The sequence below is a fragment of the Panthera leo genome, chromosome D1, assembly GCF_018350215.1.
Source record: "Panthera leo isolate Ple1 chromosome D1, P.leo_Ple1_pat1.1, whole genome shotgun sequence".
Taxonomy (NCBI): domain Eukaryota; kingdom Metazoa; phylum Chordata; class Mammalia; order Carnivora; family Felidae; genus Panthera; species Panthera leo.
In genome coordinates this window covers 32719533-32730718 of record NC_056688.1, presented here as the reverse complement: position 1 = coordinate 32730718, position 11186 = coordinate 32719533, and the positions used below count along the sequence as shown (strand labels likewise).

At 33.0% G+C, this 11186-nt stretch overlaps 1 protein-coding gene across 2 annotated transcripts in view; it reads right to left on the bottom strand.

Annotated features, from left to right (window-relative positions):
• Positions 1–9620: 9620 nt before the first annotated feature.
• PGR (progesterone receptor) overlaps positions 9621–11186 on the bottom strand; it is a 104816-nt gene continuing 103250 nt past the window's right edge. For both annotated transcript variants that reach the window (XM_042904222.1, XM_042904223.1), the window contains one exon: positions 9621–11042. In XM_042904222.1, coding sequence (XP_042760156.1) covers positions 10887–11042 — 156 coding nt within the window. In that variant the 3' untranslated portion in view covers positions 9621–10886. The remainder of the gene's footprint in view (positions 11043–11186) is intronic.

Sequence of the window (11186 nt, the reverse complement as noted above, 5' to 3'; positions counted from 1 at the left end):
TTAAAGAAAGTCAATGTTGAGCTGATTTCCACAATTATTCTTTGAAAGACAGAGCAAGTCTGGAGAATTGGGTTTCAACCCCCAGTAAAGAAAGAGATTTTCTAAATCTCAAAAGTATCCTTAAGAGGTAGACTCAAACAGGGAGTTACTAGAAATAAGTGAAGAGAACTCAGATGAAGACTCACAGGAAGCCTCTGACAGATAGGAAGTGAGAGGTTTCTGTGATTCAGAAGGACGAGGTAGGTCAGGGAGGTCAGATGACAATGTCTCACTTTTGAAGAAGGTGGGATGGGCAACAGAACATCCAGACAGGTAAAAGTCCAAGAAAATTGTGAATTTTGTGTATGGGTGTAAAGTCTACAAGCATCTCAGAGAAGCCTGGATTCAGCATGGTGCCAGCTGGGTGGGAGCTGAGCAGGTAGTAGTGAGCTATGACTTTCCTGAAGGGGCAAGGCAACTGCATACAGAGGCCAGATGGGGAAGGCAGCTGGGCCTAAGGATATGTGGAACTAGCAAATGGAAGGTATCAAGTCAGCTAAGTCACAGCATCCTGCAGTACTGTGAAGAGAGAGCAGATCAATCTATGAACCATAGACTTGACTATGAGGTGATCGCGGTGGGCTCTATAACCAGGAATGGCAAGGGAGTAGTGAGGCCAGTGAGTACCATGAGAAAAAACAAAAAAAAAATGAAAAAACACTTCCCATAACCACTGTTTGCATAAACAAACTTCTTCTTCTTTCTAGCTGGTTAGTGGAAGTAAAAAGAAAGAACAGCCCTTGATGGAAACCGAATGAGGTAATCCCTATAAGGCTCTGTGAAACTAAGAAATGGATATATTTTCTTAACTGCCAAGTTTGCTCCACATTGTATGTACTCACCAGCCTTCCTTCCTTTACTCCCCACACTTGGTGAAGAAATCATGAATAAATTTTCATAAAGAAGACATCAGACCCCTTACAGAGAAGCATTTTTTGCAGGTGCCTTTTTATAATTATACTGAATAATGACATCTGAAGAAGGATCCATACAAGTGATGTGTTTTTCATTTTAACACAGCTTAGTTTCCCTTCCCTATTTGCTGAGTCTTGAACTGTTTTAATCTTACCTTTGTGCACAGACCAGGTGATCTTGAAGTTCAATAGACATGCGAAGGTAAGAATATTGGTAGAGGGATGGAGATGTTTGGATAGATAGAATTCTAGAAATTGGTAAGTTGAAGTTCTTAATTTTCATTGTCTTTATTGATGACAAATTTGATATTTCAACACAGCAGAATAAATAGACATCTGAACTTGTGTTTGACAATTTATATGGTGTATTTCACCTACTTTCCCAAAGCTGCCAATACTTCTAAGTTATGTTTCTTTAAAACCTCTGGAAAATTAGGGAAGAGGTCATGATCATCTCTAACTTTTCATGTTTATGACCACCATTTTTCACCAAAATATTGCAACTTCCTCAAAAATGTTCTCTCTGCCTCCAGGCTAATTATCTATCTCCAATTCTATTCTCCGTATTGCACTAAGAGTGAGTTTTCTTATATGCCAATCTGAATTATGCTGCTCTCCTGCTTACATCAGAATCAAGACTACACAACTTAATACCAAGTACAAGACCACTGATCATCTGGACCTTGTTTTCTTCTTCAGCCTCATCGTCAGCCCCACCTTATACTCTCTCTCACCATCAAGGTCTCTGCATATACTGTTATGTCCTATTTGGAATACTTTTCTTTTCCTGCCTGTGGCATCTTCTGACTGCATGCTCAGCTAATTCCTAAGCCACTTTTAGACCAGGGCTTATATCTTCTATCCCAAATGCCTTTGCCCATTCTTAAATCAAACTAGGTGCCCCTCATAGATGCTCCAATAGCTCCCTGTACCTCCTCCATCATTGCACTTACCACACAGTAACTATTTATCTAGTCTCCATCCAACTGTGAGTTCAAAGAAGGTAGGAACTGTGTTTGATGTATTCATTGGTTACCTCCACAGTCTGGCAGAGTTGCACATAGTAAATGCTTCATAACTAGTTATTGAAGAATAAAATGATGCCTAAGGCAAGATTCTTCAACACTGCAAACAAAATCTATTTTTCCCCTTGTGTTTAAGGGCTTTTCTTCTATTAACATAAATAACTTAAAGTTGGATGCTTTATGTTGATATAAACTATTAACAGGAAATTTGTAGTTTCAGAGTTGAAAGGAATAATTTGGTCCTAGCCTTTTCCATTTCTTTGTCTCTTTCTTCCTTCATTTTCACCCTATCCCGACTCCCCACTGCTTTCTTTTTAAGCATTAAGACACCCAACTAATTGAGAGCCAAGCAGTGTTAGAAATCAGTATTTTTTTTCTACGCCTCATTAAAAAATGAAGAACTTAAAAAGCAAGCTTATGGGCATATTTATATTTTATATACTTGGGATAGCTAGTGATAATTTCCCTAACATTTAGCATTGTTATCCTGTGACATAATCGCCCATGGGATTGTGCCATTAGCATAATGGCTTGCTCAATAAGGAAAAATATTTAAGATATTATTTGGAGGAGTTCTCCATTGCACTTTTGTAAGACATATTTACTACTTTCAAAGTAAGAAATTTTATATTTTTCTTCTGTTTCTTCCAAATCACAGTGAAAAGCTTTTTAAAAAACTTTTCACTCTGATTTTTCTTATGAATATGCACATATCAAAAAAGTCAAAATGCACAGAATACTCAGGTCATAAGGAGATACTTTATTGGTTAAAGTGATGAGTTTTAAAGCCTGCCATGTGAAAATCTCTTTCTAGTTATATCAATATAGGGCTTACCATTTTAAGTTAATCTGAATAGTATCTTTACCCTATGGAGAATATACCTCTTGTGTCTTCATGTTGTAGAGCTGCATATTCTATTTTGGCAAGAATATAGTATGTTTGTAATAAATTTCCATAAACCATTTTGGTCTTGCTCATGAATTTCGAAGCCCTCAGAAGGAGATTTACTTTTGTATAATATATTATGACCTGATATCTTCAGTTCTTAACCTATTTTAGGAAAACTATGATAGATATATCCATTGACTATTTGGCCATTATAATTTTTTTTTTTGTATTTGCCAAGTTAAAACTGCATCAAATCAGTGTGGACATAATTGTCATGCTGCTCAGCAGCTCAAATTGAGGTCTTTGAATAATAAAACATGAAGAAAACAAAGCAACTATTTCTTAATTGGAATATAGTTTGCTAGAGATGTACTTTAAAATACAAGCTTTTCTAGGAAGTGGACAGTAAAAGGTATCTTTAGTGGCAAAAATTTTAAAACCACTGCTTTCTATAAATTATAACAACACCAACAACAAAAAACCCTTCACAGTTAAGTAAATATCATAGAAAAAGAGATGTTAAGTTTTATATGCAACTAAGGAAAAACATTTTTAAGTGGGCTTCATTTAGAGTAATTTCTGTTTGTTAAATTGGATGAGTCAGATTTGATGTATTAAGAGAAATTTCAGAAGATTATAAAACAGGCCTTGACAACTATTTACAATACCATTTAAATATTTTGCTCATATATATCTAAATATTGACCATGATGCTGATGTAACATTGCAAAATACCATGCATCTTATTTAAAGCAATTATGGGGTATGTTTTTTCCTCCTTTAAACAGTAAAATGGAATGGGGTATGCTTTCTTAGTGACTTAATTCAGATATCTCTGAAAGTGCTTTGTCAGTTAAAGCTTTCAACTAGCTTAAAAGTAATGCTTTCCCTATTTCTCCGTGAGTGGAAAAAGAGCAAACAAAAGCATGTTTCACGGTAAGGTCAGCATGACATAAAAGCAACAAAAGCCAGTAAATTCAACATGAGCTTGACATTCTGGGACTAATCCAGCAGTTCTGCAACAGTCTTCCAACTACACAGCTGCATAAAGCTGTGGACAAGCCTGGGCGCAGCCTCCAGGCATTTGCCCAGAGCTCAGCCTTGAAATGTGATCAACTTCAAGGAGAACAGATTTGTATTTTTCTTTGGCTACAGGATATTTAGATAAAGTATACGTCATTGCTATTATGAACTGCTTTTTTACGTACCACCAAAACTCCCAAATTCTTAAATTTTCTCCAATGACAGGGAGGACAAAATTTTAAGGCCGCATTGTTTCAGGCCTAACTCTGGAAGTACAGATTCTATTATCCCCAGGTACATGATGGTCTGTAGGGATGTTTTCCTGAGCTTAAATAGGGATGTGATCCAACTTAAATGCAATTACCTAAGGCCCAGTTCATATTATGAATTCATGTTATGGATGTAGACCTATCCAGGCTAGATTTCCATAATACAGGGTGAATCATTTATTTTACTGCTTTTTATTCAACTTTTGGATTTGAGAAAGAGCAGGGAGTGTGGAATACTGGTGCATTAAATAGACGGCAGATTCTAGGTAGAGACAGAAACTGTCCTTTTCACCAAAACTTGAGTAAGGAAAATACAGTGAAACTACAGAGGCTGGATGATATATATATATATTTTTTTTCACTAAAATCATTACATGGCTTACTCTAGTGAGAATAAGCAAGTTAGAACTTGGCAAACTCTTACTAGATTATCTGGTTATGTATTTCCTATAAAATTTAAGAGTTGTAGAAATTCCCCACATCTAATGGCTATTTAAAAGGCATACTTTGGAAAAAAGAAAGTTATGCCCTTCCTTGGGTTGTCTGCTTGTCCATTTTACTTTTATCAGTGGAGACATGGTTGTTGAATGCTCTAATACAAAAATGAATTATCTTTTAACTTGAGAAAAAATTTCAAGTTTTAAGCACTTATCCTCAATGTCATGTAGATTGTAAAGATATTTAAAAGAATATATATTCTTCCTAAAATCTGGTGTTTTAAAGACTACATGTAGATTAGAGAAATTGCTTAGATATTCAGAACAAAACCTTTAGAAATCTAATAGCCATCTCACCCAAAGGAATGCAAGATATCAGACCAAGGCAGACAAGATCTTTTCGGGCAATTTGTATCTAACCTTCTTAAGGACAGTAATGTTATTTTTGGGGTTGATAATTTCACTATGATTTCTAGACCCCTTCTTCCCTTCTGTGAAATTATTATAATAAAAATTATCTGAGCATATAGTATATCACATAGATATTTGGAGGGTCTGTATTCTAGTCAAGATCTCAATATTTTAGAGATAACTTTAAAAATGACAAAATCAGTACCATTATTCTTAATATTATAGTGAAAGGGTGATAGGTTCTTTAAATTTCTAATAATATAGGCCTCAAACTCAAAAGACTTTTTCTTTTTGGGCAAAGAAACTGAATACTTCTAGCTCTAATTTCAAATCAAATCCATCAAATATTTGTGTGTACATGGAGATAGCAATGAAGCAACTGCATTTTCTAGATTCCTTGTTTTCACCATAGAATATGCCAGATGAATTTGATAAAATTCATTGTGTGATAAAATTATAAAATTGTGTGTATAACACAATTATATTGTGTTTAACAAAAACACAATAATAGCAATTACTATTTCTGAACACCTGTATACTTTTTGTTTTCATTTCTATTAATTGCAAAACAACTTGTCAAAGTCAGGTTTAATGAGAGAGGTTAAATGACTTGCTCAATCTCATTTAGTAAAAATGACAGAGAAGGGGCATAGGCCTGGGTCAGTTCTTCCACAGTACCCATCATGAAATATATCACTGTAATGGATAATTTAGAAGTTACAGGTTGATATGCCATGAAAGCCACTGTTTTAGCAGAAAACAACATATTTGCATATAATTTGTGTAACATTTTAATGTTAAATGTAAAAAATTAGAGCACTGCCTAATTAAAAAGTGCAATGTTTTTAATAAAAACAAAAAATTAGCCACATAACAACTGATACTGGAGGTATAATTGATCCAAATTCAAATGGCTTCTCAAACCTTTTTAAGGGAACTATTTTTAACTCAATAATCTATTTCAGCAATCTTAAAGTATTTTCTGATATATGACCTGTCGTATTATGATTAATTTCATTTTAGAGCAAGTAGAAAGAACATGACCTGCAAAATGAAGATAAAGGTTATGATGACTGCATAGGAATGGAAGTAAAGGAGGATTTAGAAACTAGATATCTTCCATTTGGTGATGTTATGTTCTTTTTCAAAACCTTTATTTTTTAAAGTTTAGCCTGAAATTTTAAATCCAGTATTTTGACATCTACACTGTGAATCAATATCAACATCAAGAACATCAAACATTATTAGGAGGTTGCAAAACAACAATAACCACAACAGCAAAATCCAACCCTTTTGGCCACCACATTTTCACCCCATAGTTGAATGAAGTTTTAAAAATTTAAGTTATGTTAGAAATTAAATATGTGTAGGTAGAAAAGGATTTGTGTCATCCAAATATTGTTTTAAAATAACAAGAATCAGATAAAATGACCACATCATCAACTGTTCTCTGAGTCTTACTTGAATGTGAAAGGCTAATGACATTTCTTTTTTTTTTTTTTTTTTTTTTTGGGTACATCTACATTTTCTTACTTATCAATGTAATACATTCTGAGAGGTACTATTCCCAGTGGCAGATTGCCTTTATTGTGTTGGGGAAAATTTTTAAATGTATTTATTGGGATGACATTTGTGGGGGGAAAACATATTGAAACCTTTTCAACAAATGTACATTCAGATTTAATGCAAATGAATTACTGACACAAATTAAGGGGTTATTTGAAATTTATTTTAGGTTTTATTTTTTTAATTTTATTTTTTGAGAGAGAGAGAGAGAGAGAGAGAGAGAGAGACAGGTGGAGGGGCAGAAGGAGAGAGAGAATCTTAAGCAGACTCCACACCTGATGCAGCATGGCCTAAGCTGAAATCAAGAGTCTGATGCTTAACTGAGCCACACAGGTGCCCCTGATATGTATTTTAAAGTTAATTATCTTTAGCTGCATTATTTGTCTTAGTGAAGTTATACATAAATAATGCTTTGCACTTATCACATCCAAACTGTATTTTCATTTGTGTGCTCAACAAATATTTGAGTGCCTACTATTTACCAGACACTGTGATTTATACCTACTGCTAGGCTTTAACTTTGTTGAGTTATAGTCTTCCTTCAGCTGTAAATTCCCATAATGCTTTTTACCACATTTTCTTCTGTTAATAACAGGTACTCAATATTTGTTGAGTGAAATCAGAAATGAGAAAAAATTGTATATTGAGTTAGGGCTATATACTGAGTTTGCATTTGTGTAATCTTTCTTAGGAAAGGAAATAATACTCCACTCATTCAGTTTTGAAATTTAAAACAGGGAGCATGAAGTGTTCATTTTTTTCCCCAAAATGCAACTTTTTATTTCTGAATTATACAATTACAGATGTTTTTCACCATATATTCTATATATCCTTAGTTTTCAGGTAAGAAGTAAAATATTTTACTATTAAAATTATATAAGACATTAAAAAGTCTCTAACAACTTTCCATTTAAAAATAATCTCTTAGAAGCGAATTAGGATGTACACTGTCAGAGGCTCGACTTTCAAGTTCATAATTATGGAAATCATTGAAAAGAACTGGTCCTTGGAATTTACTTCAATTATTTCATTGATAAGAACATATCAACCACCTTTATCTCAGGTAATAACACCATTACTTTTCAGAAGCCAGTCTATTTCATGAAAAAATCTATTATCTCTTCTTACTCACGCCTAAACAACATATCTATTTAGTCAATTTTTCAGACCAAGAAAAACAAGACTTCCATAGTTCACTCTAAATCTCAAAAATCCCAAACAATTACATCAGATAAATGAGGTCCAAAATTGAGACTTTTCAGGGAGCACTAACAGCCATTTTGCCTCAAAGGTGCCTCTGCTTTTAGAACTAAATTATGCAAACTTCCATAAAACTCTTTGTCACTGGATATTTGTGAGAGTCAGTCAGTGTTTTTAATAAATATAAAACATACTTATATTCTCCTAAGGTATAATCAGTATGAGGAGAGATCTCACAAAGTAGGAAGAAGTAGAAAATTTTTAGAGATGAAGAGAAATGCAGAAATGTAGATAAGGAGTATGGGAAGAGAAAGCCATAAAATCATGAATATGGACATATAATGATGTAACAAAAGAATGATACAGATCCATGGTGATACCAAAAATGAGAACATGCCATGCAACTCCCAGTCAAGAGACACAATTGCTCTATCTCAAACTGGCTCCCAGTCTTGTACTACAGTCAGAATTATAGAACACACTACTATAATTCAGATGTGCACAAAATACCTGGTAAACCTTAGGAGGAAGCAAACCACCACCTGGAAGATGCAGGGAAGAACATTACAAAAATAATGCTTCGCTGAGTCTTGAAAATTGAGATATGAATGTGACTAGTATCAAAGGGGGAAAATTCAGGCAGAAAAATTGATGGTAAAAAGATTTGTATGGCTGGAACATAAGATAAATGTAAGATAGTAGAGGACGAAGACAGTAAAGTTATAGAAATTGATGTTTGAACATCATTTCAGAATAACTACTGTGTCACTGAATTAATAAGAGTAAAGCAATTAAAATAAAATCACTGAGGATGGAGCCCAGGCAAAGGTATTTTTAAAAAGCTCACTTTGAGACTGTAACATGAAGCTATAGTTGATAATCACTGTAATGGGTGACCGGAAGTCGATGAACATTTTAAAGTGAGGAAATGGCAAGATTAGATCCTTTTTAGGAAGTTAACTTTGGACTGAAGATAGCAAGAGTATGAGTTTGTGTGTATAAAGATTTTGAAAAACTGAATAGCTATAGTCTATGGTTATACATATGTATTCACAGAAAAAGACATGTAGTTAGACTTACCAAGGAAGAGACTGTTTTTATATTAATGCTAACACTATTTGGAATACTTGGTTTAAACTCTTACTGAATGTTATAACCAAATATTATAAAATTTGTATATTATTGACTATATTTGTCACATAGATGTAATGAACCCAAGCCAAGAGCCTTGGTTGGAGTTTATTTTAATCCCTACTTCAAATGTCTTATGTGAATTCACTATTTATAGACATGCCATAGCTAATTCTTTTTATAAATAGAGAATTAGCTGGTAAAAAACAGTTTTGAAAACACTGTCATGCCAATTTTTTCTCAGATGAAACCACTTTACCTCGTTTGGGGGATCACATTAGTATTCATTAAGAGATGTTACTGTCCCTTGGTAAACTGCAAAAATTTATCAGTTAAAGAGAATGGGTAGCCCAAAATGTATTAAGAAATCAGAGAAGTCAGTAAATGTTTTCTATATTGTTTTCAAAGTTACTCTTTCTTATTAACAACCATTAATTTGCATATGGCGATACATCTTATTTGTAAGATAATGTCCAATTTTTAAAATTTTAGAAAAATAATTTGGCCTACTAGTTACTCTGAGCTGTTAAAATACACACACACACACACACACACACACACACACACACACATATATACACATATATATGTGTATATATATATATATATATACACATATATATAATAGAGATAAAAGAAACAGAAAATAAAACAATGATTATTTTTATTGAATTTTATCAGTGGTATGAACTTAGTTCTTCCTGTTATTTTTTATATATTTATCTGTATTTACATATACAGATATATACATAGATCTTTAAAAAATAAATGGCTCTCCAGTGACTCATCTCATAAAAATACTCTTGTCCATATTCTAATGCAATATTTTTTAAGTTCATATAACAGTGTGAATTGTGTGTTTTCTAGTTATTATAATTGGTTGTATTATTTTAATCCAGTATCTAGTATTTCTTGAAATACCTATCTTAGAATTGGATCAGAGGCACTCAAAAATTTTCAATCTGTGATTTATCATTACGACTTTCTGAATGAAGAAAGAGAATATTTATTTTTTTCCTCTTCCTTTCCTCCCTCCCCTTCTTTTCTTTTTTGATTAAGAAGTGAATAAGAAGCTTTGACCAAAAGGAACATTTTTCAGGAAATATATTATACCAGTGGTAAGTGTGAGGAAATTGAAAATCAGTAAGGTTAAGTGACTTTCTACCTGCTCCAGATGGTAAGGAGTAGCATTAGGCCACAGACTCTTCAGATTTGATTCACAAGCCTCATTAAAGGACAAGTCCCAAAAAAGGTTAGTAAAAAACTACAAAACCGCTAATACTGTTGTCATAATGATATGGCTTTCCTTAATAACTTCCTTAGAGTCTGTGTTTCCAATCTGGGAAACAGTCAGAGTCTATATATATGAGCTGTTTTTCCTAATATCAAACCCTCAATCTACTTCAGGGATTTTAAACTCTTTTTCTCTATACTTTTTGCACTAAAAACCCTTTAGAAAACCTGATAAAGGTTATAAATTTCCTCCTCACAAAAATGTATATATATGTTCATGTAGGCAAAATTTTGCATACCATTATTTAAAGGCTCATTTTTGTAAATATAATCGAGACAAAGGGAGCTACCTAGAAGGAACATATACAATAACTTTTTATTTTTATGTGTAAGATTTTTTTCCTTTAAAGTAGAAGATTTGTTAGATGCAAAAGTTAAAAATCTTCACCTAAATGGTGTGAAATACTATGAATATGATTAAGTTTATGTTAGCAATCACTTTTAGTACTTTTTCAATCTTGTAAACTCTTAAAGAATATATGGCTACACAAAACACTTTAAAAATTCTAGTTATGCTTTATAAAGAAAAACAATTAAAAGTTCACAATTCTCTCTGAAATTTACACAATATGATACGTTATAAATGTAAGGCTTTGAGAAGAACATTGTAAAAATCAAGACCTCACAATGCAGACTAAAAGAAAAATAGACATACCACAAAATTTAATTTTTAAAGATAAAAATGGCATTCACTTTTTATGAAAGAGCAGAGGTTTCACCATCCCTGCCAAGATCTTGGGTAACTGTGCAGCAATCACTTCAGACATCATTTCTGGAAATTCAACACTCAGTGCTCGGGACTGGATAAATGTATTCAAGCAGTACAGATGAAGCTGTTTGACAAGCTGTTGGTTCCACAAATGGATAAAAAACATGTAAAAAATAATACATTCATATTGGTTGGTTTCACAAATGGATAAAAAACATGTATAAGAAAAATAATGCATTCATATATTAATCAAACATGACAACTTATTTTTCTAACAATA